A 26,294-nucleotide genomic window follows, 5' to 3' on the forward strand; every position below is an offset into this window, starting at 1 on the left:
CCGACTAAGAGGTATTTTTTTTTTACAAAAAAATAACTCAAAAAATGTTGATTTCCGGCCACGTGGCTATACGCATAAACTTGTGTCTAGATCTCCCACGGTCGCTAAATCAAAGTGACAAAATTGGGGTGGAGGAAAATCAACCATATATGGCCGCCTTCCACTCAGAAGAAGAATAGAAGAGGGGGGGGGGGCAAGGGGGGGGGGTCTTGTCACGAAGTCACGATAGTAAATTTTCGATTTCACGAATCACGAAACAAAAAAATTCACTTTTCACGATTCTCGAACATGTGCACGAAACTGTAATCAACATTTGTACAAAAAAGTGCATTCTTCAACTTTACCAATAATTTACAGCTGTTGGAAAGGTGATATTTGAAATCTTAATTTGTTGGTTTTGCGAATCTCTTATGCCAATTCTGACACGATCCTTGGATCCAGCAAATTTGGAAGTGTCTGATTCTGGCTCAGCATGGTAAAATATAACTGATTCAACAACTGCGAGGACTTTGTCGGATTCAGCAGCCATGATCTTTACCAGTCTGAGTTACACCGAGTCCGCACATGTCGTTCATCAATGGCTCATCAGTCAAAACTCCTATTGAGACGGGTTCATTGGCTAATACGGTGATCAGGAAATCAACGGGTTTATTTAAACCTGTCAACATGTTTCGTTTGTCGCTGCTCTCAGTCGGCTTGACTCAATCGTTAAATTCACTAAGGTCACGGAAAAATCTGATCACAATGCAGTGAAACTCAGCTACGAACTCAACTTTAGACATTCACGATTTATTTCTTATCTATTCACGATTCACAGCCAAGGACTTTTGCATTTCACGCCTCACGGAATACACTTCAATCACGATTCACGGAACAGTTTTTTTTTTATCAAATCACGATTCACAAAGCACAAAAAAACCGGATCACGGCGTCACGAAAATACCCTTGCCCCCCCTCATAGAAGAATAGCCAAGTTATGAAAGAAAAGGAATTAAGACACACAAAGGAGGCGTAAATTGTTTAATGTCGCTCTGTAATTGAGATTGGTTGGTTTAAACTGTAACTTTGGATGTGATTGGTTGATTTAAACTACAACTTTGAATGTGATTGGCTTAGTGAGCTGTCCGATAACAAACTGTCCAATAACAAACTGTCCGACGGCAACTTAGCAAGTGAATTAGTAGAAAATAGGAGCTTTATTTAAACCGATCACAATCGAGGAAATTGTAATTTTTATGATTATAATAATAATAATAATAATAATAATAATAATAATAATAATGATAAACTCACAAAGTACAAAGATCTTGAGATTGAAATCGAGAAAACGTGGGGAATGAAAACAACAACTGTCCCAGTGATCATTGGAGCTTTCGGGCTTGTCAAGAAGGGAACAGAAAACTACATCGCCAAGATCCCAGGCAATATTAGAATAACAGAGCTACAGAAGACCGTCCTCCTTGGAACTGCTCACATACTTAGGAGGACTCTATCCATCAAGTAATCCAGCAGACTTATGACTGCCCTGGGCTCACGGATTGAGCTCGGCACCATACGTTAAAAGCGGCAAGACTTTAAGGACTAGAACACCCTTATCAGTAATTGCTCATGGTGCTTTACAACAAAAGGTAAATATCAGTTTAAATAAATAAAAATTAAAAGAACTATCTAACAAGCTAAAATTTAAAAATGATATTCACACTTTAAAAGCAATTTTGAAAACGGTAATTTTTCAAATGTTTCTTAAAAACGTTGCAAGAGCCGCTCAGTCTCAACTCCAAGAGGAGCGTGTTCCAAAGTTTAGGGACCACCATGGCAAAAGCGCGGCCCCCATATATTTTCAAGAGAGCTGTCGGGGTGGCCAAGAGTGGCTTCGATGATGATCTCAAAGTACGAGACTGTGTTTTGTAGCGGAGCAGATCTGTAATGTACTCAGGGGCTGCGCCATTAAGGGGGGATTTGAAAACTAATAGAGAAATTTTATCTTTTCTTTCCAAAGCCTTTAAAATTGAAGCCATAAGTTCCGTGCTGAATTTATGAGGATCCGCAATGTGGGATAGAAGGTCAGGGTCGATGGTGGTTACTTCGTTCAAACAACAGAGACCAAACAAACTTCAGTCCTTCACCTGCCAGAAAAAAAGGCTCCCTTCCCTGTCAGTAGTTGTAAGTTACTGTTACAATACCCAATGAACAGGAGGGTCTGAAACTGAAAGGTCGTTGGTTGCAGTCTCGTTCGATACAGAGATTTGGATTTCTTTTTGCAAGTGCTCAAATTACGTTCCATATAAAAATGCAATCGCCCTAATGTTTATGAACGTCATCATCATCATCATCATCATCATCATCATCATCAACATAATCGCCATCATCATCGCCACCACCACCACCATCACCATCACCATCACCATCATATGTTGTCGCTTCGCTCAAAACTGAGAGCCGCAATCTGAGAAGATGGCTCCTACTAAAGCTTTAACTGGGTCTGTAGCAAGCCATGGTTCTAAGGCACTAGGAAATTTATTTTTCACACCTCACCCCGTCTTCAGAATGTTATCCTTTCTTTGTACTCCATCATGCCCTTTTTTCCAATTACTGCTTGCTCAGTCCCTGTTTTAATTCTCCACTTCATAGCTACTACCGCTACGATTTTCAAGCTTTACAGCTGGAAAAAGTTTCAAAAAGTAGAAATTATAAGAAATTACCGACGACTGTCATTGCCATTATCACTATTCTTATTTTTGCTGTTGTTGTTTTGATTGTTGTTGTTTTCCTGTCTAGTGGAACTAAAGAACAGAACAAAAGCTTTACGAACGACTCCAACATAAAACAAACTAACGGGAAAGGTCCTTCAGCTTGGAGTTAGCTGGAAATATATATTTATCTTTTTTCTTTCCCGTGAGGATCGAGAAGACAAATGCTCTCGCAAAGTATGGATAAATGATGGCTGACACTTTGTCTTTCAAAGTCATACCCCTACCAATAGGAGAAAATGTTGGAAGAGAATTGGGAAACTGGGTACTAGTAATCTGTCCTGTCCAAGACAGAGATTGTTAGTTCTAATGCAGTCTTGTCCATGGACTCAACGCTTCAGACTGAAAATGGCTTAAGATGGACCAATATTTCTGTATTTGTTGCTACGGAAAACTGTTCGGAAAAGGAGAGGTGAGGAAATCAAGAATTTTGAAAACCATTTTGACCGTATTCGAACCATTGGCGTACGGGCACCGTCGGACTTGGGGGAGAGGCGGTGACCTGTATTTATAGGAGAAGCAAATGCTGGTTAGTCATTCATTCATTCATTCATTCATTCATTCATTCATTCATTCATTCATTCATTCATTCATTCATTCATTCATTCATTCATTTATTCAATCTTTATTTTAACACGGTTTAAAAATTCGTCAGCTTAAAAACCTAATATATACTTAGAGTCAAACCTCTATTAAGCGGCTCTCTACTGAGCGGTCACCCTCTATTAAACGGACACTTATTAAATTCCCAAAAAGTAGTCCCCTTATTTACTGTAAATTTGACCTTTATTGAGCGGTCACCTCTATAGAGTGGACGCGGTCACCATTTAGAATTCTGAATTGGCTAATTTTACTGTATTTCACCTCTATTAAGCTGTCACGTGGTCAATTACAATGCGATATTTAAGGATATTTTGACACGATGACACACGAACCATGTCCAGTTTCTTTCAACAGCTCATCACACACAACATGATATACTGTTGTTGTGTACCGAGACATTATACTGTATACATGCTACAGTTCCATTTTAACCATATTTTATACTACATTTTGGGAAACCCCTATTAAGCGTTCAATCTCTATTAAGCGGTCAGTTGGCTCATTCCCGAGGGTGATCGCTTAACAGACGTTTGACTGTACTTCCTAATGTTTAAAATAATGGGAATAATTGAATAAAAAGCAACCTTTCACGAATGCCATGCCTTAGACGTCTGCTTTCAGCAGGCGTTTAAATTACCTCAGGGACTTTGCTTGCCTTAAGTCGGAAGAAAGACTGTTCCAAAGAATGGCGCCACAGTAGCTAAAGCCATTTTTATAATAGTTTGTTCGCGGCATTTGGAACATTTAGTTTATTCTCAGAGTCAATAAGATTATATGCAGTTTCTCGCCTCTCTAATTTGGAACTTAGATATTCTTTAGCCAACCCGTGCAGAGACTTGTATATCGTAGCTCTTTGAATTTGCTGCTGGCATGCTAGATTTTTCCACCCGAGAAGTTTAAACAGGCGACCAGCATCTACGTCATAGTTTGAGTAGGTCAAAACACGGGCTGCTCTATTTTGTAGCTTTTTTAACTTATGTCGTAAAGCTATCCCACAGTTTCCCCAAACAATGTTGCAATAGTCAAAGTGTGGCTGTATCAGAGCTTGATATATTAGATATAAGGTCGCTGGAGGGACAAGGTGCCTTATTCGTTTTATGGCCCCAATGCCAGAAGCGACTTTCTTTGTTACTTTTTCGATGTGGCCGCTCCAATCAAGTTTGCCATCGCTGGTCACTCCAAGTGATTTTGCGGTAGTGACCTGGCTAACTTGAAAGTCATTAATTGCAAGTGTCGGGGATTATGTGAGAGTACTTAGCCTCTGCCTAGATCCAAGAATCATGAATTCGGTCTTAGTCATATTTAGAATGAGTTTGTTTGCTTTCAGCCAATTATGAACATTGTCTAAGTCGTGATTTAGATGTAACTGAATATTGTCTGCATTATCACCTGCACATGTAAGATGGGTGTCATCAGCGTACATCCTCGGTTCACAATTTGATAGACAGTTTGGAAGATCGTTGATATATAGTAGAAATAGTAGTGGCCCTAAAATCGACCGCTGGAAGACGCCACAACTTAGTGAACAACTGCTAGAAAGCGACCGTTGATGGAGCACATCTCAGTACGATTCTCTAAATATGACTGAAACCATGCATTTGTGCGCGTTACCATATATGCCGTAGTCTCTTAATTTCGACAAGAGGATCTCGTGGTACGGGAACATTTGCAGCACAGGTGGTTGAATGCATTTTTTTCTTCACAAATGCAATTTTCAGTGAGCTTGGAGCTGAGGACATTGTCAGCCGCTATGACGAACTGTTCCATGAGTGGAAGTTGTTGAAGGATGCCGAACAAGGCTTTAAGGGAGTCATGGGCTTGGACCACGACCGTCCACTTGTGAAATGCTTGGATTCTATTCCACCTGGCAACCAATGCCTTTGTTTGTTCTTTCATACAAATTCGGGTGGGCTAACCTTAGGTGCGGGTAAATTCTTTGTGTACCTTTCGTCAGATTTTTGTTTTACTTTTTGTTATCAAATGTGTGCTTTGTTACAACATTCATGAGGGCTAATTCAATTCTAACAAGATTACGAGTTTTTGAGCTTTGCTTTAATATCGTAATGTTTGTTACTACATAACTTTCAAACAATCTTTTGTGAAGTTGTATGATTTTCATACCATAGGTTGAGGGAATTATGCAGAGATTGTTAACCTCTTAAAATTTGTAATTTGGTTTGTTCTGTTTAGAAATGAGGATTGGCTTTAGTCATGGTAGAATTGATGGTGAGTATGAGTTGCACCTTCATGTCGATCCTCTAGTGTCAGTGGATGCTCTTAAAGAACAAGTGGCAGATGCTTTGAAAACGGCCATCTTTATCTTCAGGGTGATATCAGACAGAATAAATTTTGTAAAAATGGAAGGAGCATCTATACGGAGGGATCTTATTATCTGCAGAAATTGATTTATCATTTCAAAGATGAAAAGGAAACCACTGTGAATATCACGGGTGTACGTCATAGCGTGTAACTATTGAATGTTCAGCAAGTGGAGCAGGCTTTTTTCATTGTCAAGGACATAATTGTTTTTACCCTAGCAAGCAGTAATGCGCTGATAGAGTACATTGCACAACAGGGGGATAAGGTTGACATGCAGGTATCAAAAGTTGATCCGGATAGTTCAAAAGTGATTTTTTACCAAAGAAATTACAAAATTCTTGGAAGCAGAGGTCTCAAAGCTAAGTATGACTTTGTTCTCTCTAAGGGCCGATTTACACGGTACGACTTTGTCGCATGCGACAAGCTTACGACAGGCCTACCACATGAACTGTTTCGTGTAAATCAAACCTACAACTCGCTTGCGACTGTTGTGTACGTCAAAAAAAAAAAAATGTCGTAGGATTTTAAAAAATGTTTTAAAACGCTGCGACAATCGTAGCCGAAGTCGATTGAAAATGAAGCATTTTGTGCTAAATTTCTACTGAGTACGGGACGAGGTGAAGTTTTGTTGCGTCAAAATGGCGGACGAACTTGTTGTCTGATTCATATGAAGACGTTTCTCGAAAAGTACTGAACGGATTAATGCGAAAAACTTCTCTTTAGAAAGTTTTTTCAAAGCGCGGGACAGCTAAAATATTTTTTTACTGTTTGTTCGAACTTTCGCTCCGAAAAGCCAGGTGCAAACTTTTGCATATTTAGTTTTGTAAGTGAAAATGTCGAGCGCGAGTAAATGGTCCTAAGTCATGTCGTAGGCCTGTCGCAAGTTTGTCATATGTGACAAAGTCCTACCCTGTGATACACACTTCTTGTTTCTTTTGTTTTGGTAATAAGTGTGTACAGGTAACTTTTTTCCTCTTATCAGCAAACAAGGTGGCTGGTCCATCACAAATTTGCTGTAGTTTAAGGGTGTAAGAAAGTGTCAAAGTACAACACAGTAAATTTTTGTGTTTTTGTTGCAATACATTGTTAACTCTTCCTTTCCATTTTTCTAAAATTTTGGCTACGTTTTTAAACAGCAAATAAAGTGTACAAGTTAATAGAAGCTTAATAACGTTAGTTTTTCAGCTAGAGTTAGAAACTTTCTGAAGAGGTGACCTTCACATAATAAATATATTTTTGCTTTCTAACGCCAAGGTTTTAAAAATTATACCTAAGGCGGCTTAGGTCTAAAACTCTACAATTTAAAAGAGGCCCATGACAAGAAAAATTGGGGAGGCGCGGTGGCCTCATGGTCAGTGCGCTCGAATCGGGATCGAAAGGTCCAGGGTGATATTGTTTTGTGTTCTGGGCAAGATCCCACAGTCCTTTCTCCACCCAGGTGTACAAATGGGTACCGGCGAATTTAATGCTGGGGTAACCCTGCAATGGACTAGCATCCCATCCAGGGGGGAGTAGAAATACTGCTGTGGTCGCTTCATGCTACAGAAACAGGGATAAGCACCAGTCTGATGGGCCACTTGGCTCGTATGCAGACTTCACCTTTACCATGCCCAAGACTATTGTGGTGGATCGCCATTGAAAGTTTTCAAAACATGAATTTTGATACACAGAAAACATTGGTCGGATGCATTGGTCGCTTCAGATACTAGCCCGGCAAATCGGGCTGCTCATCTCGTCCCTATTTTCTTCGTCATAGTTTCTATATGTTCATATGAGAAGAGAGTAATAGAGATCTCGGTTTTTGCGACCTCGATCTGGAACATTTTCAGCCCGGAACTGAAGAGGCCTTCACTCTCTCACTGAAGAAGGCGCCCCTTCCTCATGGTATCACTTTGTCTTATCTCACGTTGGTCTTCATAGAATTAGTAGTCTTTTGTCTGCCGCAGTTAAGTTACACAAGTTGGCCAAGCTAAGACAGACATAGAAGATAGAATTTTATGTGGCGCCTCCTTGGTTTTCTGTTTTGCATTTCGCGGTAACTGGGCTGAAAATTTCCATGCGTTTAGATTACAAGCTTCGTCACTTTACGGGCCAGCCCGGCCGGTTTCCCGAGCTCATATGAACGGGCCAAGTCGTTCTCAAGGTTACCTTATTAGAAGTAACATACGACTCATATTAATTGGTTCAAGTCAAGCCGTACGCACATTCAAGTGTTCGCATCATGGGCAGATGGACCTAAGCAGTAGTTACAGTGAAAAGGTCCGGACGGCTGGCCTTCAAAGAATGCATAGACCGTTTTCACTATAACGTCACATGCGCAAAGGTTTCTTGTAGTAGAAGTAAAGAGTTTGCAAAGACTTCCGGTCGCTGTAGTAGAGATCGCAGCAGATTTTTATTAAGGGTGCGTTCCTTTCGGGTGATCTGGATCAGGATCAGTGATCCAAGATCTGTCTGGATCATGGCGCATCAAAAGAACCGGTAAATCCATGGTCAGGTTGGAGTCATCGGTTCCTTTGATGCACCATGATCCAGACAGATTTTGGATCACTGATCCTGATCCAGATTATTCCATAAGGAACGCACCCTAAAGCTACCAGAAGTGTATACGAACTTCTCTACAATTACTGTCTATTCTGGAGTGTAGTGTAGCTAGGTATTCACGTTAGTTTGATAAGCGTCTTAGTTGAAGATTTAATTTAATATCGCGTTGATGGACGTGTTAGAGCTTTTAGTGAGCATGAAGTAACATTTTACAGTTATTTCGAAATTAGCACTTCGTTTTAGGAGCTACAAAAACCGTTGATAATTATGGAGGTTTGCTAGTGCAAGGGCTCAGAATATCTCCGTTCGTGTTTAATGTAAATACGAGATTTTTTTTTACACTTGGCAATCAGAAATGAAATGCCTGAACTTCATTTAGGTAATCGGTCCTACATCCCTCTAGGTCCTCGCTGTCAGTAGCGGACCAAGTATTACCCCTTCTATTTATGGCCCAAGCATAATGTGCGCGGGCGATCAATCGAAGGACAGGCGTACTGTGACGTCATCATTGAACAAGGAGACGGCAAACCGTGTATAAGATAAATAAACCAAATGCATCTTTAATTTCACAATAAAATACAAAGCATGAAACGATTTTAAAATTATTGCTTAAGTAACATATATACTTTACATATTAAGGGCCGATTAATTAAAATGAGTCTAGGTGGAAAAAAACAAAACAAAACAAAACAAAACAAAAGCAAGTTAGACCGGTTCCTGAGTACGTTTATTAAACGTCATTTAACCGTTAACGTCTATTGGGATCAAAGGGAACTTAACTTTTGTCCTTATGCCCCTCCACAATCTCAGAGCTGTTTGATGGTGATACTTGAACCCCCATTTCGTATTCCGTTAAATATACCGTTGAGTCCAGTTTATGAAAAAATTCCACACAGTTCTGTACAACGTTGTGAAAGGAACCTTTTCTTTAAGAGAAAACAATAGCCCGAGAAAAGTGTTCTCCTGGTCGAAGAACATGCATCAGTGATGTCAAAACAACAATAAAGGCATTTATAGAACGACATTTAAAACGCGTTCTTCGCGAATTCGGTCTCTTTCGCGCTCAGTTGACGAAATTTAAATTCCGCATAGCCCGGTCTAACCACGGTTTAAACTTAACCAGGTTTAATTTTAGCTTTGTTCAAATAAACGGCCCGTATTTATAAGCCATGTTTAGTCGTTTTGCATATCACGCTCTTCGTCTTTATCCAAGCCGTGAATTTCTTCTGCATCTCGGCACGGCGGCACTCCAATTTCCGTTATTGCATATTATTTTACTTGCGCCGACCAACCGGAAATTCTTGTCGCAATAGAATCGAACGGTTCTGTTATGTCTGAAGTCACTTGCACTTCGTCGGCCATTTTTGGGCGCTCCTGGGTTCGTGCAGGGAGCTAGAAATTAAAACGCAGCGAATTAACAAGGTTGTTGGATAACTCGTGGTCGGTTACCGCTAAAGAGTATTGGGCGCTTCAACGGCATTTGCTGTTAGTGCTATCGGACTAACCCAATAAAATACAAGCTCGAAGCTTTCCAGCTAAATACCTAAATTGTAGACATATTTGGGTTTAAAGGCCCTGAGAACTCATAAGACCTCCCTGGTTTGACTTAAACTAAACCCAGACACACGAACGGGGCGAAGACAAATATATGATGAGCTTATGGACATGATGAAAAAGGTATTCCTTATACGATAACTAACCATAACTTAAACTTTCGTGGAGGTCAGCAAGGCAGCCGAAACATAACTATCGTGAGAAAAATTTTTCAAAGCTAGAGAAGCCGACAAAACGAACAACAAAAGTAAGTACAAAGAAGGATATGTGTGGGCCTAACTTGACTATTTCACAGCCATGAGTGATTATTATAGTAACACAAGACAAACTAAAATCAACAGTTAAGTAATGGACAAATGAGCTTCTCAATAAAGGTATCTATCAATAAAATAGCTAGCATACGGAGCCTACAGCTGTTAGGCTACCTCATCATCTCCCACGTCACTTAATGTTTTGCATCGTAAAAACAAACAAACAAACAAACAAACAAACAAACAAACAGAATGTCAAATAATCTTCCCATAATCTTATGACCTCCAGCGGTGCAGCTTTGAATTACATTATACTAAAAACGACTAGTTCTAATATTGCTAACAACTTCACCGCAACATTGCAAATGGAAAAATGTTATGACTACAATCAAGTTATCTGTCACTGACCTAGGCATCTAGGTTTAGGTTTTGTCCAGTTTCCATCTCTTGAGCAATAGATTCTAGGTGCGCCGTCCATTCTGTACTTTCTGTCACATTTGTATACCACATGGCCGGAGTAGTAGAAACCGCGATGAACCGTTCTGATGCCATTTTTCGGAGTTCCTGGATCACCGCAATTGATCACTACAAAACAAATCAAGGCCGAGACGGCCATTAGAACGGTTTTCAGTTGACTGTCGTAAAACCCAAACCAAACTTATCACTCTAGGAGTCACAAAGACAAAGAAATCAACGAACCAATCAAAACACAAAGAAATTACATGTAGCTGACGGAAAGAGCGGGAAAACGAGTGGGAGCGAGTAACAATGGGTTTTACTTTTGATTGGAGGAATTAGTGGCGCCAACTATACTGACTTCAGCACGGAAACAAATGTTTTGGAAACCTAAGTGAAGGTTCTTTGCGGTGTGAAAAGTAAGAAAAGCAATAAATTTGCCAACTTTAAAACATACATTGACAAATTGGCTGTGTGCCACTCCACTGTCCACTTCGAAGACATTTTCGTGTTGAGTCTCCCGCCAATTTAAATTGTAGTCCAATGCATCGGAACTTTACTTCGCCGTTAAGGAACGTTGAGGTCTCTATGATCTTCTCGCCATTAATAGGAGCAGCGATTGGACCGCAGTTTACCGCTAAATAAGACAAAATAGAAATAACGATTTGTGAATGAACAAATATACGAGCGGTGTGGTCCGTCTGCGTTAAGATTTCGGTACCGCTGCGATACAACTGCGGTAAAACCACGATAAAATTGCGGAAATACTGCGAAACGGTTGGAACAGCGGCAATTTGTATGTGACAACTATCGTTTGGCTCCTTGTGTAAGGTCCCAATGCTTTAAACTGAGAAATTTGGCTATTTGAAAATTATTTATCCATTGCCTGTCTATTTCTCTGTCAAACCGAAATCAGAAGAACGCCATCCGATTTTGTTGTCTGGTGGTCTGAATACTAATGTCTTATGCGTCCCATAAGGCTATAAGGACTGATTCTGTTCTTGATGATGATGATGACGACGACGACGATGATGATGATGGTGATGATGATGAGTCTGATGATTGCTACGTAAAAAAAAAAAAAAAAAAAAAAAAAAAAAAAAAAAAAATCGATTTTCACAAACGTTTAAATTTGCCGTCATTTTGGCCCACCATCTGACTAGATCTTCTTTCACTTCTTCTCCGCAACCTTTGTTAACTTGATTTATTAAAATGAGTGAACCAAACCTACTTGTACACTGAGGTGATGTTCCACTCCACGTTTGGTTGGCTTGACAAACCCTTTGCTTGGATCCAACCAAAGTATAACCTTTATCACATGTATACTCCACTGTGCTTCCGTAAGTAAACACATAGCTGTTTATATTGCCGTTTACAGGAGTTCCCGGATGGCCACAGTTTCTTGCTGCAACGTAGTGATAAAAAACAGGGGAATGTTGTCTTAGACTGTCCTATCAAAACGTTGTGGCCATGTAACAGAATTTAACGATCTCAGAGTTAACGCCATCATGATATCACACCGTATTCCTATACAATAATTTGACTTATCCCCTAAAGAAAGAAATTAAGAGCGAAAAATGGTACGAAAACAAGAATAACTAATAAGTCTGCAGTTACTACATGTATCTTTTACGAGAAGCAAACAGTTAACTTGAACACAATTTTCATCTTTTGTTAGAAAGCTGTTCTGTCCAGGAGAACAGCTAAGCTGAACTGTCGAACACCATTGTTGTCAGCTAATTGGCATTAGGAACCCATTCTAGCACAGTCTAAATCATTTGCATATTTATTAACGCAATTAATTCCGGGAAGGACACTGCACGTTCTAACGTACAACACATTTTCGTTTCTTTTTTCTGGGGAATATCTTCTTGTCTTGTTTCTGTCATGTGACACGTTTATGCCAAACGCACTCACAAATACTGGAGAGGTTATCGATATCATTGGTCACAAACTATAGCTATATATGTCATATATAAAAGGTCTACAAAAGTAAATGGCAAGCATGGTTTATGACATGAATAACATTTGGTATTATGAACACTTTGTTGTTGTTGTTGTTGTTGTTGTTGTTGTTGCTGTTGCTGTCGTTGTCGCCGTGTTATATAAATATTAAAATAAACACTCTTACACCGTAATAGAGGCTACAAATACTAACCTATACAAGTGAGCAGAGATTTAGCAGGCAACCATTGCCCTTTACTGCAACGTTGAATGGAGAACCCAGTTTGAGAATATCCTGTGTTACACTGATAATACACTCTTTCACCGTTAGAAAACCATTCTCTCAGGGCTTGCGAGGCCAACCTGAGATGTGCGTTCGGGGGAGGAGATGGCTTCTTGCATGATTTGGTGTTCGAAGGTGCTGAAATGCATAGAGAGGAAAAAGACTTCGATGTCAAGGATCCAGTATTTAAAGCTTAGAGGTATATTGCCCTTTGTCGACAACGTAGTGGTTTATTGTTGAGGAAAAATTAGGTAAAGGTAAAGGTAAAGTCTACATGCGAGCCAAGTGGCCCATCAGGCCGGAGCTTATCCCGGTTTCTGTAGCATGAAGCGACTAGGATGGGATGCTAGTCCATCGCAGGGTTACCCCCAGTATTAAGTTCGCCGGTACCCATTTATACACCTGGGTGGAGAGAGGCACTGTGAGAGTGTCTTGCCCAAGAACACAACACAATGTCCCCGGCCAGGGCTCGAACCCGGACCGCTCGATCCGGAGACGAGCGCACTAACCATGAGGCCACCGCGCCTCCCAAGGAAAAATTAAGAAAGGCATTTTTCGAACGGCATTAGCTGCCTAGAGTTGTTTGGGGCTTCTGGTGTATCGCGAGAATGGTGTAGCTTTAAAGCTTATAGTGGCTCGTCCCTTCAAAGTCTGCATCCCATCCACCCCCACCCCGTTTGGCGTAAATTGTTACGTTGCAATGATTTAAATAAATTGAAGTGCGTTACGATCAGGTCCCTACGATCGGGCTAGTACTTGGCGCATTGGTTTCAGAGTGACGTTAGAAAGGAACGTAGTAAGTAACAGAAACGATAAGTAATTCACCTTCACAAAAAGGAATTGGTGAGTCCCATTTCCCATCAACACACTGACTGTTCGCTGAGCCTCGCAGTGTAAAACCTTGCTTGCACCAGAACTGAACAGAGCTATGATGTTGATGATTATCACCGGACACAAAACCATCAACGGGGGCAACTGGTGGAGAACATGGAGCTGAAAAATAACGAAATAACAAGCAAATACATAGTGTTCGTTTTGCGTGATTTACTATTTTCCAAAATGTAGAAAAAATTCTATTCCTTGGTCTCGTTCCAGCCACGAGATCTCCAATTTTATTTTTCAAAAGGAAAATATAATCATATGACGGACATTCGCTCCAGCCATACTTTCTCAAAATGATTCCAGAAAAAGTGGCAGTTTTTTTGCAAAGGAGAGCATGGGTGGACCTCACACAAATGTTACAGTATCGATCCAGTCATATCTAGTGATATCTAGCCCTGTTTGATTATGTTGAACAGTTCTCAAAACAAGACAAGAAAGCGTCTGGAAGTGAAGATGACTGACCACGCCCAGTGTGGTCATGGTTTACAACATTTACACACGTGAAAACATCAGGAAAACGTCAAACTGGCTAGTATCTTATAAAACGTTTACTATAGCTGCGATATATCACACCTCAAGATAAATGCAGCGATCGGACAAAAGTTACTTTTCAAAGTTTATAAATACAGGCTTTTTTGGTGTTAATATACATGTCCGTGGCCAAAATTCCTTCCAAATTCTCTAGCCAAGACTAAATTATAATAGTTAGAGTCAATACATGTATAGATTTTGACCGTTTAAACGATTTTACGTTTTAAAGTTAAGTATACAGATTATCGTTGTTAAGCATCTTACATTGTCTTACCTCTACAGATTGGCGGAGTACCATTCCACCGCCCATCGAGGCAAGTGATTACAGATGAGCCATCTAAGAAATACTGATCGTCACATGTGTATGTGACACTATCTCCCGCAGAAAAATCACTTCCTCTATACGAGCCATGCTCTATGTTGGCAGGAGCCAGGCAAGTGGCTGAAAGTAGAGCGAGGATGTAGAATGAAATAACAAATTGGATCAAAAGATCGATCTTATTTACTATTCTGCTTACCTGGAATTTTCATTCATTTTAATCGCGATGGCCCATTGGGACCTAGCGAGCTGGATTTTTTTTTTTTTCGTTTATTTTAACGTTTGCTTTTTACGTGGCTCAACGGCTTCTCTTCACCACCCGCATTGATTCTAAGGTACAATAATCTTTAAATTAAAAAATGCATGTACTTTATTTTCATCTCTCAGAATTTCTCAGACCCCAACATCTCTGTCAAAAATGGGTCGAATTGTACCTTTAGCCGGGAAAGTTTACTCACAGATGTCTACATCAGCTACCCAAGCCCATATATATGTTCACTGTTCAGGCTAGAATGCAAAACTCTCTAGCAGATGGGAGAAGGATTTATTACAATTCTTTATTAGGTCCAGAGAGTTGATTCCCAAATTTTCTTTAGATTAAGACTCAAGAGTCCTCATGGGCCCGATGAGGATGAGTGAGTGGGAAGACCATTTTAATCCAGTTAATGTTACCTTCACAAATAGGAGTTGGGGAATCCCACCTTCCATCATTGCATTGACTGCTATTTGAACCTCGTAAAATAAAACCCTCGTCACACCAGAACTGGACATTACTTTGGTGTTGGATGTTGTCACCGAACATAAAGCCATTTGCTGGTGTAGTGGGGGGTTGGCAGTGAGCTAAAATAAGTCAAAGAACGACAAAACAATCTGTTACACGGTGGAGACGGTATCGACGTTGACGACTTTCAGCGAGTGACACCAGATAGACGAGGAGTCCACTCGTTAGCTAAACACCCGTTACAAATCGCCCAATTCCGCTTCCCAAACTCGTTAACAATTGATCAATTTGAAACAAAGGTAGTCATAACCGTAACGGTGTTTGGACTAGCATAAATTTTTACAATTTTAATTCTCCGTTTTCTCCTTAGTTTTAGTTTCCATTAAAAAGATATATCAAACACTCGATCAGTATTTTACCACATTTCGAAACACCTAGAAACTCGTCAAAAATACTCCGCTGCGCGTCGTTGTTTTCACTCCCTTCTTTTCGTTAGGAAATATGGTAAGACACGGACTCACGTGTTTAATTTATTACATTACCAACGTGGCAATTTTGTATCGGCAGATCTTTAAAGCTTTCAAATCCTAAAACTTCTACGTGTTGCTAACTTCTAAAGCAATATCATTGTTGTCATCGTGAGAGAGTCTGTGCTCGCCGTGAGTGAAAACTATTTTTATGCCCACGAATATTGACATTTCAGGGCTTTGATCTTTAACAAGTTACTCCTAAAGCAGTGTAAAAAACTATGCTACAAGAATTCCTATAGTACAGCTGTTAATGGATCATTGATTGTCCTTTCTAGTTACCTCGGCAAACTGGAATTTGGCCAAGCCACTGTCCGTCCACGCATGTCATGAACTCAGATCCTTCCAACACATACAGTGGGTCACAAGAATATGTTACGTTTCTACCATTGCTGAAATCATTACCATCATGCGAGCCGTGAACAAGTCTAGGGGGACTGGGGCAAACATCTAGAGTACGAAAATGCAAATATTCATCTAAATCCAAAGCGGAATATATGAAATTAATGTAATTTATGAGAAAAATGTTCCAAGGTCCATTTTCAATATGTAGCAAACGATCCCATAGCCCATGCGATCACTGCAACAGGAAAGCACCTCTTTAGGGGCCATTTCGCCATCATTGAGTTCAAGCCTTCCTGAAAAGGAAAACTGGCAACCAGATTTATATTTAGCCATGTAATTCTTGAAATTCATAGCGAAAAAAAAACCCAAAAAAACAAAAAAAGAAACAGAAAAACAAAAACACCTTCACACAGCAACTACTTAAATCATTCGGCCTGTTACCTCTACGGCAACTTGGAATGTTGTTATTCCATTTACCACTGTCACAGCGTAATACACGTGGGCCTATTAACTTGTAGCCATGGTTGCAAGTAAACTCGATGATACCCTCGTTATCAAATTTGTCCGCCAATATCACTCCGTTGTCCAGCTTGGAAGGGACCTTGCAAACAGCTGAAACAAGAACACAACCTGAGTTTTAAAAACTAGCACATGACTTTCTTTTTCTCTAAAAGAGTTTAAAGTCAAAAATAAATAAAAGCCGGTTAATTTTCATATTTTTTCAAAGCAAACTGAAACCCTGGGATGTTCCAATTTAAAGTACTTTTTATTACTTTATTGTTGAAATTATCGATATCAAAATTACAATATTGTGATTATTTGCCCCACCGAGTTTTTCATCTGTCGTACACTTCGATGTTACCTTTGCATGTGGGAACTTTGTTACTCCATGTTCCGTCGAGGCAAATGATTCTGAAAGTGCCCGTCAATTTAAAATTGGCTAGGCAAGTAAACGAGACTTTCTTGCCATGCCGGAAATCCAAGCCTATTCTGCGCCCGTTCAGTGGATTGCCAGGATCGATGCAGGACTCTGAAAATTTCAAATAAATGTTTGCAAGTTCAAGGTTATTAGCTAACTGAATGATTTAGAATGCAATTTTTTTTTTCATTTGTTTTCTCTCGCGAACAAGAATATTTCTTGAATTAGGCTTTACAAATAATTGTTTAAATCCATTGATGAGGTTCAAATATATACGGGGGCTAATTCCAAGAAATAAAGTCAAGATTTGCCTTCAGGTATAAATGTTGTAACTTACTTTTACATTGGGGCAGAGATGAACTCCAAATTCCTTTCCGACAGTCCATTGACTTGCTACCAATCAACATGTAGCCATTATTGCACGTGAAGCTAACCGTTTGACCGTGTTCAAAATTGTCATCTGTCCGTGCGCCATTTCGTGGAATTCCTGGATCCTTGCAATTTGCTAAAAATAATAAAGCAAAAGTGTTTTGGATAAATTTATAATTGAAATCAAAGGAAAATAAAGGGATGCTTGAATATATTTCCCTCTTTATTCCAATGTTCCAAAAGAGTGCCTTCAAGGACAATACTTAACAATAGAGCCTATTGCAATATATTTAGACCTTCATCGTCAAATTTTCGTCATTTTTGACTTGCCTCATATGACCAGAGATATTACCCGACTCTCCTTAAGTTAGTTATTAGTCGGACATTTGCCTTACCTGAGCATACCGGTAGTCTGTGACTCCATGCTCCGTCAAGGCAAGTCATACTGGCGAAGCCGGTCATCTTAAAGGTTGGCTGACATTCAAACGTCACTTTCATTCCGTGGCGGAAGTCGCCGCCTATCCTGAGACCGTTTTGGGGAGTACCAGGATCAACGCAGGACTCTATAAGATTAAAAACGATATTCAACTAATGCGTGCCTAGATTGAGAACCAGAAATGTTGAAAAGTTGTTAGACATCAACGAGAAGCGCGTAAAAGAATAATAAATGGCCGCGGCTAAGAGAAACCTGTATATGGACTGAATGACAGCTGAATGACAGCCATCCTTTAGTTAACTACACCATGGAATTAGCCAAAAACGGCAAACCTCCTTTCTGGGGGTGGAAATCGTCAAACACATGTCCGTCTGGAAACAAAGCTATATAGACAGACAACAGACACCGGATTATTATTGCATTATCAAAGCCATGTCGATGTGAGATATAAACAGTCACTGCTTAAAATGATGTTGAAACGTGCTTTTAAGCTTTCATCTAACTGGCAGCTGTTCCACTTAGAATGTAAACGTCTCACGCAGACTTTCTCTCGACTTCTGTACCCAGCCCTACTCTTGCAATCAACAATCAGTATTTTTGTTACTGCGAAAGTACCGGGAGATTTAAGATCCAAACAGATGCGTGACGAGAAGAAAGCACCTGTGAGAATAACATTAAAGGACCAGAGACCAACGAATTCTGTACGAAGACAACTTGGGGAATTAAGTCACAAAATTGGAACAGATATCCAACCCGTATCAAGCCAAAAGATCGGATTCAACACTAAGCCAAGAGAAAGAAACCCCCTATTGTGAATCAACAATGCGTTGTATACAATTTCAAGTGTAATCTGTGTGATGTAGATCATGTCAGCTACACATGCCGACACCTGTATCAACGTATTGAGGAACATAAGGAGTCTACGTTTGTGAAACACGTCAGAGGGCAACATGGGAGGACCCAAATGACATAGGTCTTAGATTTAAGATCTAACGGAAGTGCCAGAGCATATTTGACTGTTTAATTTATGAGATGCTTTTTATAAAAGGCCTAAAGCCAACTTTGAATAAGCAGTCTGACTCCATCCGCGCAAAGTTATTTTTATATCGCAGAGTGTTTTATATTCCATACTTACTGTATCTTTTGTAGTTTTAAAAATAGTTCGTTATTGTCTTATATAGCCTTTTGTATTTTAGTTTTTTATCACTTACGTTTTGTAACGCTTAAATAGTTTTATCGCTTTCCAAATTCTCATGTCTTGTTTTACTCGTATATGCAAACATTTTTAATCACTTTATAAACTTGAAAATGATGTCAGCGAGATCGAAAGGTCGTTTATCCTTATCTCTAGTTTTATATTAAAAACAAATTAAATGCCAAAAAATATGCGAACAAATAGTACATGATATTCCTTTCATATTAACTTACTTTTGCACTGAGGTAGAGAGGAACTCCAAATTCCTTTCCGACAGTCCATTGACTTCCTACCAATCAACGTGTAGCCATTATTGCACGTGAAGGTAACTGATTGACCGTGTTCAAAATTGTCACCTGTCCGTGCGCCATTTCGTGGAGTTCCTGGATCTTTGCAATTTGCTAAAAATAATAAAGCAAATACGTTGTGGATAAATTTATAATTGAAATCATATCAAGGGATGCTTAAATATATGTTCCACTTTATTTCATTTTTCTATCTACAAAAGGATCCATTCCCTTTAGCGTCGAAGACAATACTTAGTAATAGAGCCCATTGAATTATATTTAGACCATCATCTTCAAATCGTCGTCATTTCCACCTTTATTTTATGAATATGGATATAACTCGACACTCCTCAAGTTAGCCAGTCAGACATTTGCCTTACCTGAACATACTGGAAGTCTGTGATTCCATGCTCCGTCAAGGCAAGTCATGCTGGCGAAGCCGGTCATCTTAAAGGTTGGCTGACATTCAAACGTCACTTTCATTCCGTGGCGGAAGTCGCCGCCTATCCTGAGACCGTTTTGGGGAGTACCAGGATCAATGCAGGACTCTATAAGATTTAAAAACGATATTCAACTCATGCGTACCTGGATTGAGAACCAGAAATGTCGAAATTTTTGAAACATCGACGAGGAACGGGAAAAAAGAAAGAGCGAGCGAAGGCTGGAAGATACCTGTATATGAACTATAAGGCTTTAATCTGATTATGAAATAAATGCCGAAATAATATGTGAACACCTAGTACATGATATACATTCCATATTAACTTACTTTTGCACTGAGGTAGAGATGAACTCCAAATTCCTTTCTGACAGACTATTGACTTGCGACCAATCAGCGTGTAGCCATTATTGCACGTGAAGTTAAGTAATTGACCGTGTTCAAAATTGTTGCCTGTCCGTGTGCCATTTCGTGGAATTCCCGGATCCTTGCAGTTTGCTAAGTAACAAAACGTTCAGAATCGTTTTGAGTGGTGTCTAAGCTGCGTTTTATTGTATCTCTGTGCGTATAATATAGTCGAAGCTCTCGTAGCAGTTGAAATCAAATATATTCCTTATCGTATCAACGATATGCTTTACAGGAAACAAATTTACAAATTTTATCACCGAGAAACAGTCATTTTACCGACCTCGAACCCCTTCAGGGTCAATTTACAGACAACGACACTTTACACACCGTTTTAAAATATATCATGGCACCAAAATCGTTTCTTAAAGGCAGATTAATAAACCTATAACACGCACCAAAGCAGATTTTGCCATCTCCAACTGAGCCCGCATTACATGTACATGTAAATGAGCCCACACTATTCTTGCACGTAGCGTTCGCATGACAGTCGGAATGTCCCTCTGTACACTCGTCAATATCTAAAATAAAAGAGAAAGAAATGTTTTTTTCATTTACTCTTTGCTGCTGCTTTTGTCTCCTTAGAAACACAGACACTTATTCAACTTGCACAATAGAACGGTTTCTGTATATAAAAATTCTGCTGCAGCTCCGATGCTTTAGCAAATAACACAATAATAATAATCATAATCATGATCATAATCATCGTCATCGTCATCGTCATCGTCATCGTCATCGTCATAATAATAATAATAATAATAATAATAATAATAATAATAATAATAATTTTCGACTGAATGTCTAGCCGCTTAGTTTCATACCGGTACACAAGGGCGCAGAAGAGTTCCAGATTCCATTCTTGCACCTAATGATTGACGATCCTGTTCGTTTAAAGCCAGGATCACAAGCAAATGTCACCTGCTGTCCGTGTCGGTTACCAGGCTTAGAATCAAGAACTCGGCCATGTAAAGGAACAACGGGATCTGGGCACGAGGCTTGAATAGAAACAACAAGGCAACAGTGTTTTATTAACTAGAGAATAACTGACTTATTCGCGGTTAGGACAATATAACATGGATGGGTTGCTGCAGAATTGAAATATCTGAGTTGCCATCCATCGATCATCAAGAAACGTCCTTAATTCAGTAATAATGATATGAATAAGGACATTGATACAGTCAGCCAATCCAGGAGCCCGTATTCTCAGTCGGCGTATTCCTTCTTAAACTTATACCATCAAGATCCTCAGGGTTCTCTCCAAACATTGTTCCCAAGGTCCGGAGTAGTAGTTATTATTATTATTTTAAAACTGCTTTCTTCTCAAGTTTTTTGGTTGGTATCTACTGTTTTAATCCATCAAAACTAACCTTTACACTCCGGTAAGTCATTATCCCATTTTCCAGCCACGCATTCTAGAACCTGCGACCCAATCAGCGTGTGGCCTGGTTGACATCCGAACGCCACAGTCTGTCCATCGAGGAAATCATCGCCGATTCTGTTTCCATTTACAGGGATACCAGGATCCAGGCAAAAAGCTTAAAACAAACTTACTGTTTAGCAACTTTCTTAAGTTGAGTTTATCGCCGAACATCAAATTTTTCGTTTACCTTTACACTGAGGAAGAGAAGCACTCCACTTTCCACTGATACACAATGCTGTCGAACTTCCAATCCGCTGAAATCCCGAAAGGCATGTGAAGGAGATACGCTTGTTGTGACCAAACTCGATTCCATGTCTAACACCATTTTGAGGCGATCCTGGGTCTTCACAAGACGCTAAGATGGAAAGAGATTGAAATTAGAGATCAGTGAACAAGAACAGAACAGGGAAAACAAGGTTTTTTCAGAGGACGTTGTACGAGTGGTCTTTACAATTTGAATTACGACTAAAACCTGAGAATTTTTCGTTTCAAAAGTTGAATCACACAAAATTCTTATGCGCTTTTTAAAAAATAAGTGTGAATGTGTGACTTTCTCTTTAACACTTTTAAGATGATGTAATAGTAGTACTAAATAACGATGTAATATTAAATCTACTAGTACTCATTGTTATAAAAGAAAGGTTTTTTCTACAGCAATTTCAACGACCAAGAGTATTACCCTTGCAAACAGGAAGAACAGTGCTCCATTTCCCGTCATGACATGTCATTGATTGGCTTCCCACCAAACTGAAATCTTGTAGGCAGAGGAATGTCACGGTCCTTCCATGGGCAAAATTGGAACCGATTCTTATACCGTCCTGGGGCACTCCAGGATCAGGACAGGACACTGAAATATCAAAACGCATTGCGTTATTATTTATGCTGTTCCATTGAAGGGAATAAGGACAGCAGAGTTACATTTGATAACTTTTTTTGAGGTAAAACAGTTCTTTGAAAGCTCAGAGACTTTTGGGTGAGTGGAGGCGCATTGATTTAATTATTAGGGAGTGTTCAAGTGAACTTGAGACGCAGAGTTCCAAAGCTCAAGCCCAGGTTGTCCTGCAATATAGTACTTTCCTCTCACAATGCCTCTTTCTTCTCGGTTGTCTGACAACTGTTGAATTGTTTCTAGAAACCAGTTGACAAAATGCCGAGAAGTGACCGTTGTATTCTTCATGTTTCCAGGAGGAGAAACAACTTTAGACACTTTAGTCACTCGCCTGTATAACAAGCTATCAAGCCTTCAGATCCATAGGAACAAAACAGAATCCGAAAACAGAATCAGTATACGCACCGCTAGTCACAAGAAGGTTTCTGATGCCATTTGAGAAATGCTGGGCGTTTAACGAGCCTAAAATGGTTCCTGAAACTAGTAAAACTTGACCTAGCCTACATTGTCCCGAGATTTTGGCAGATTGCACGTTTCCCTTGCGAGTCCAAGCCTCGGTGATTTACTGCGTAAATTAAATTAAGTACAGCATACCTTTACACGTTGGCTTTGTGGAATTCCACTGTCCTGCTATGCAAAAGGACGTAGACGCGCCAACTAAGTTAAAGTTCTCATTACATCTGTAAGCCACCATTTGACCGTCACCAAAATCGTCACCGATTCTGATTCCATTCTCCGGCATTCCTGGATCGCTACAAACAGCTGACAAAAGTACGGTCCATGGAAGTTCAAACTGACACTAGCAATCCTTCGTCAATAAATTCCACACATTACAGAAAAGAAATCAATTAACCCAGTCGACGGGTCCTACTCCCAAGCAAGGAGGAAGAGAATCATGCCCCGTCCACACTAACCCGGAGGAATTTGAAGACGGAGGTTTCAATCTGGAGACGCATCAAGTGTTTTCCGTTCACACTACGCCGGAGGAATTTTTAAATCAAGAATCATCAGCCATTTTGGATTTGTGTTTGTGAAAACTCGGTCAGGGTGATCACGTGACGTTTTCCGTCCACACGAAAACGAAAAGCCTGCGTTTTCAAATTCGTCTGGTTTGAAGAGGGTTTCCGAAAAGCTCCGCTTTCGTGACGGATTAGTGTGGACCGTAGGCCTAACCGTAGGAATAAAACCTCCGTTTTCAAATTCTTCCGGTGTAGTGAGAACGGAGCCTTAACCGAGTAACTCTGTAATCAGAAGAAATTGTTTCAAACCGGAGAAATACTAACATATGAAAAATGCTTGCTTTTCTTGACAATGGCTGTAAATAGTTTTGAAAAGTCTTCAACAAAACGAGAGAGATTTCGGCTTTAAAATCAAACGGGATGCAAGTAGTAATTCATCATTCTAAGAAAGCGGTACCCAGCTCATATAACCCTCAGAAAAAAAAAAGTGGAAATAGCAAATTGTCTCTTTTTGGAGATAACAATCTCAGCTCGTCAGATTATGTACCTTTACATTTGGGGATGCCGTTACTCCATTTGCTTTCATTACAAACGATCAGTTGACTTCCCACCAGCCAATATCCTGATTCACATATGAATCGTAACTGTTTGCCATGTCCGAAACTGGAACCAACTCGTTGACCGTGTTGAGGAATTCCAGGATCTGGGCACGAAGCTGCAAACAGACAGCAAATAGTTAGTGGTAGCAAAATAAATCATATTTTTGAAACCATGGCTTCTGAATCATTACGCGAACCAGGGAAAATGGTTAACCTACGCAGACCAAATATGTAAGGCTTCATATAATTAACTTGCAAAACCTTTTCGCGTATGCTATTTGCAGGCCGAAAATTTATTCATTCGTCGCCGTCAGGACAGCACTCCGCATAGACTAGCACTAGCTATCCGCGGGCCAAGCCAATTGTATGAAAGCTGACAGGCAAAAAGAAAAAAAAAAAAGATTGTTTTTGTTATTGTTGTATATGTTGTTGATCATGTTATCCGTGTTGTTCATGTTTATTCCAAGTTTTTTGGTTTGTTGCAATTTTTTGACCTTTTCGTTAACCTTTTTCTTTAACTTGGAAATTGTGTTGGAAATTGGAATTGGGAGTATTTTGCTCAGTTGGAATTGCCACTAAAGAAAATATTAAATTTGCCATACTATTGGAGAGCTCTTAGGCGTTCTGGCACCTTCATCGTTCCCGGCTTCTTGCATCTGACCCAGCCGTGACACTCCTCTCAAACCTACTTCACTGGTAACAACCGTTTGACTCATCCCGCCGTGCGATGTTTTGCATTTTTGGGTGGGGGCGGGGAGGGTTGCTACTGAGATCAAGTTGCTCCAGTTTTATACCTTTGCATTGTGGTAGAGCGGAGCTCCATTTTCCTCCAAGACAACGGATTATCGACGAACCTACCAGGCTGTAGTTTACATCGCAGGTAAATTCTACTGAGTCACCATCGATAAACGTGTCTCCTTTTCTCTGTCCATTTACTACAACTCCAGGATCCTCACAAGTGGCTATATAAAGGGGGAAAATACCAACGTCTTTACATAAGAGAAAGTGGAAGCTGCATATATAAACCAATGTGTAAAACTGGTCGTTTGAGATTGCTTAATTTTCTCCCACATGCTCGATAAGCCCCATAGTAATTTAACAAACCAGCGTTAAAGGAAACACATTTAAATCACTGTTTTACCAAATCAATTTCACAGTAATGCAATGAATACGAATGATTCAAACGAAACCAACCTTTGCAGCTGGGAAGTGCGTGAGTCCATGTCCCTTTATGACAAACAGAAGTCGCGCTACCAACGAGCATGAAACCTTTCGCGCAAGCAAACGTTATCTGTTTTCCATGACCGAAATGATTTCCATTCCGCACCCCGTTCGGAGGACTTCCGGGGTCCTTACAGTCAGCTGAAAATAAAGAAAGATTCCAGTATAACTAAGGAGATATGCATGTATTATTATTATTTATTGTTACAAGTCGTTGTTGTGTTTTCCGCGGTTTTCAGTTCAAAGAATTTTATTCAAAGTTTACATAGCCTGAGTAGTAGACGTTTTCTTTCCATTTTACAGGCGGGGAGATCGAGCAAGCGACCTAGCAAACGAGTGCGCAAGGGGTGAGCAAAAAATGGGGATAACTGCGGAGGGGATGAGCAAAAATAGAAGAGAAGAGGGATTCGCACTTTCGTTCCCTTCACATGCTTACATTGTCCGTTTTGATATCGTACAGCTAACTTACCTTCCAGCTCCAGCGTTACAATGCAATTTCAATCTGGTATGTAGTGCAAATGCATTTTATGCCTCAACTACCCATCAAATGCAAGCTGCATGACACCGAGTTCTGTATAGTTAGTGGAAATATCTATAAAGAACTCAGGAAAGCTAAAAGCAACTTGTAGCCTTCATCTAATAGTGAGCTTAAGCATTTCTTTCAGTTGACTCTTATCTTTTATTCCAAGAAGCCCAAGCAACGCTGTTCTTGAAAAGTCATTCTGATGTAAAAATTGACCAAACATTTGCTAGAATGTGAATTGTATGCTCGCATTCTTTGCACACTGTAGCTTTAGCTTGAAATTAATCACTAAATTGATCTTTCTGGTGGTCGTGATTAAAACATAACGCAAGAATAACCAAACTGCAGTGACTCAGCTCTTTCAAGTGGAAAAGTCTACATAGATACAGGTCGCCAAATACCTGATGCAGAACAGCCATGCAACTCTAATCTGAGACAAGAAGGAATAGGATCGGCTGGATCCAACATCAATGAAAACGGTTCTTTTGGATAGATTCGGATCTTCTGTGTTTGGATTGCAGGATCAAGCTCGTTTGTATTCAAGGCACGACTATTTCCGTTGCCTGTAAGTTCCTGCGGTGGAAAAAAAAAAAAAAAAAAAAAAAAA

General features: G+C 39.9%; 1 protein-coding gene and 2 pseudogenes across 3 annotated transcripts in view; 2 read left to right on the top strand and 1 right to left on the bottom strand.

Annotated features, from left to right (window-relative positions):
- The first annotated feature begins 2,817 nt into the window (after positions 1-2,817).
- On the top strand, positions 2,818-6,751 carry LOC149101946 (uncharacterized; annotated as a pseudogene).
- Positions 6,752-8,748: 1,997 nt separating this feature from the next.
- Positions 8,749-26,294, bottom strand: part of LOC110053840 (sushi, von Willebrand factor type A, EGF and pentraxin domain-containing protein 1-like) — a 27,830-nt gene continuing 10,284 nt past the window's right edge. The window contains exons 3-28 of one of the 3 annotated variants that reach the window (XM_089274786.1): positions 26,089-26,260; positions 25,138-25,305; positions 24,738-24,905; positions 23,892-24,059; positions 22,980-23,147; positions 22,176-22,343; positions 21,684-21,851; positions 21,444-21,611; positions 20,898-21,071; positions 20,475-20,597; positions 20,002-20,169; positions 19,613-19,780; positions 19,179-19,346; positions 17,710-17,877; positions 17,283-17,450; positions 16,889-17,056; positions 16,468-16,638; positions 15,964-16,131; positions 15,106-15,273; positions 14,389-14,556; positions 13,527-13,694; positions 12,633-12,839; positions 11,706-11,879; positions 10,932-11,111; positions 10,427-10,603; positions 8,749-9,605 (exon numbers count right to left, since the gene is read on the bottom strand). In XM_089274786.1, coding sequence (XP_089130912.1) covers positions 9,418-9,605; positions 10,427-10,603; positions 10,932-11,111; positions 11,706-11,879; positions 12,633-12,839; positions 13,527-13,694; positions 14,389-14,556; positions 15,106-15,273; positions 15,964-16,131; positions 16,468-16,638; positions 16,889-17,056; positions 17,283-17,450; positions 17,710-17,877; positions 19,179-19,346; positions 19,613-19,780; positions 20,002-20,169; positions 20,475-20,597; positions 20,898-21,071; positions 21,444-21,611; positions 21,684-21,851; positions 22,176-22,343; positions 22,980-23,147; positions 23,892-24,059; positions 24,738-24,905; positions 25,138-25,305; positions 26,089-26,260 — 4,422 coding nt within the window. In that variant the 3' untranslated portion in view covers positions 8,749-9,417. The remainder of the gene's footprint in view (positions 9,606-10,426; positions 10,604-10,931; positions 11,112-11,705; positions 11,880-12,632; positions 12,840-13,526; positions 13,695-14,388; positions 14,557-15,105; positions 15,274-15,963; positions 16,132-16,467; positions 16,639-16,888; positions 17,057-17,282; positions 17,451-17,709; positions 17,878-19,178; positions 19,347-19,612; positions 19,781-20,001; positions 20,170-20,474; positions 20,598-20,897; positions 21,072-21,443; positions 21,612-21,683; positions 21,852-22,175; positions 22,344-22,979; positions 23,148-23,891; positions 24,060-24,737; positions 24,906-25,137; positions 25,306-26,088; positions 26,261-26,294) is intronic. The other 2 variants (XM_089274788.1, XM_089274787.1) reach the window with 2 other exon arrangements.
- LOC149101947 (uncharacterized) lies at positions 17,906-18,899 on the top strand (annotated as a pseudogene).

The sequence above is a fragment of the Orbicella faveolata genome, unplaced genomic scaffold (assembly GCF_042242905.1).
Source record: "Orbicella faveolata isolate gen_17 unplaced genomic scaffold, um_ofav_v1 contig_36, whole genome shotgun sequence".
NCBI classification, from domain to species: Eukaryota; Metazoa; Cnidaria; class Anthozoa; order Scleractinia; family Merulinidae; genus Orbicella; species Orbicella faveolata.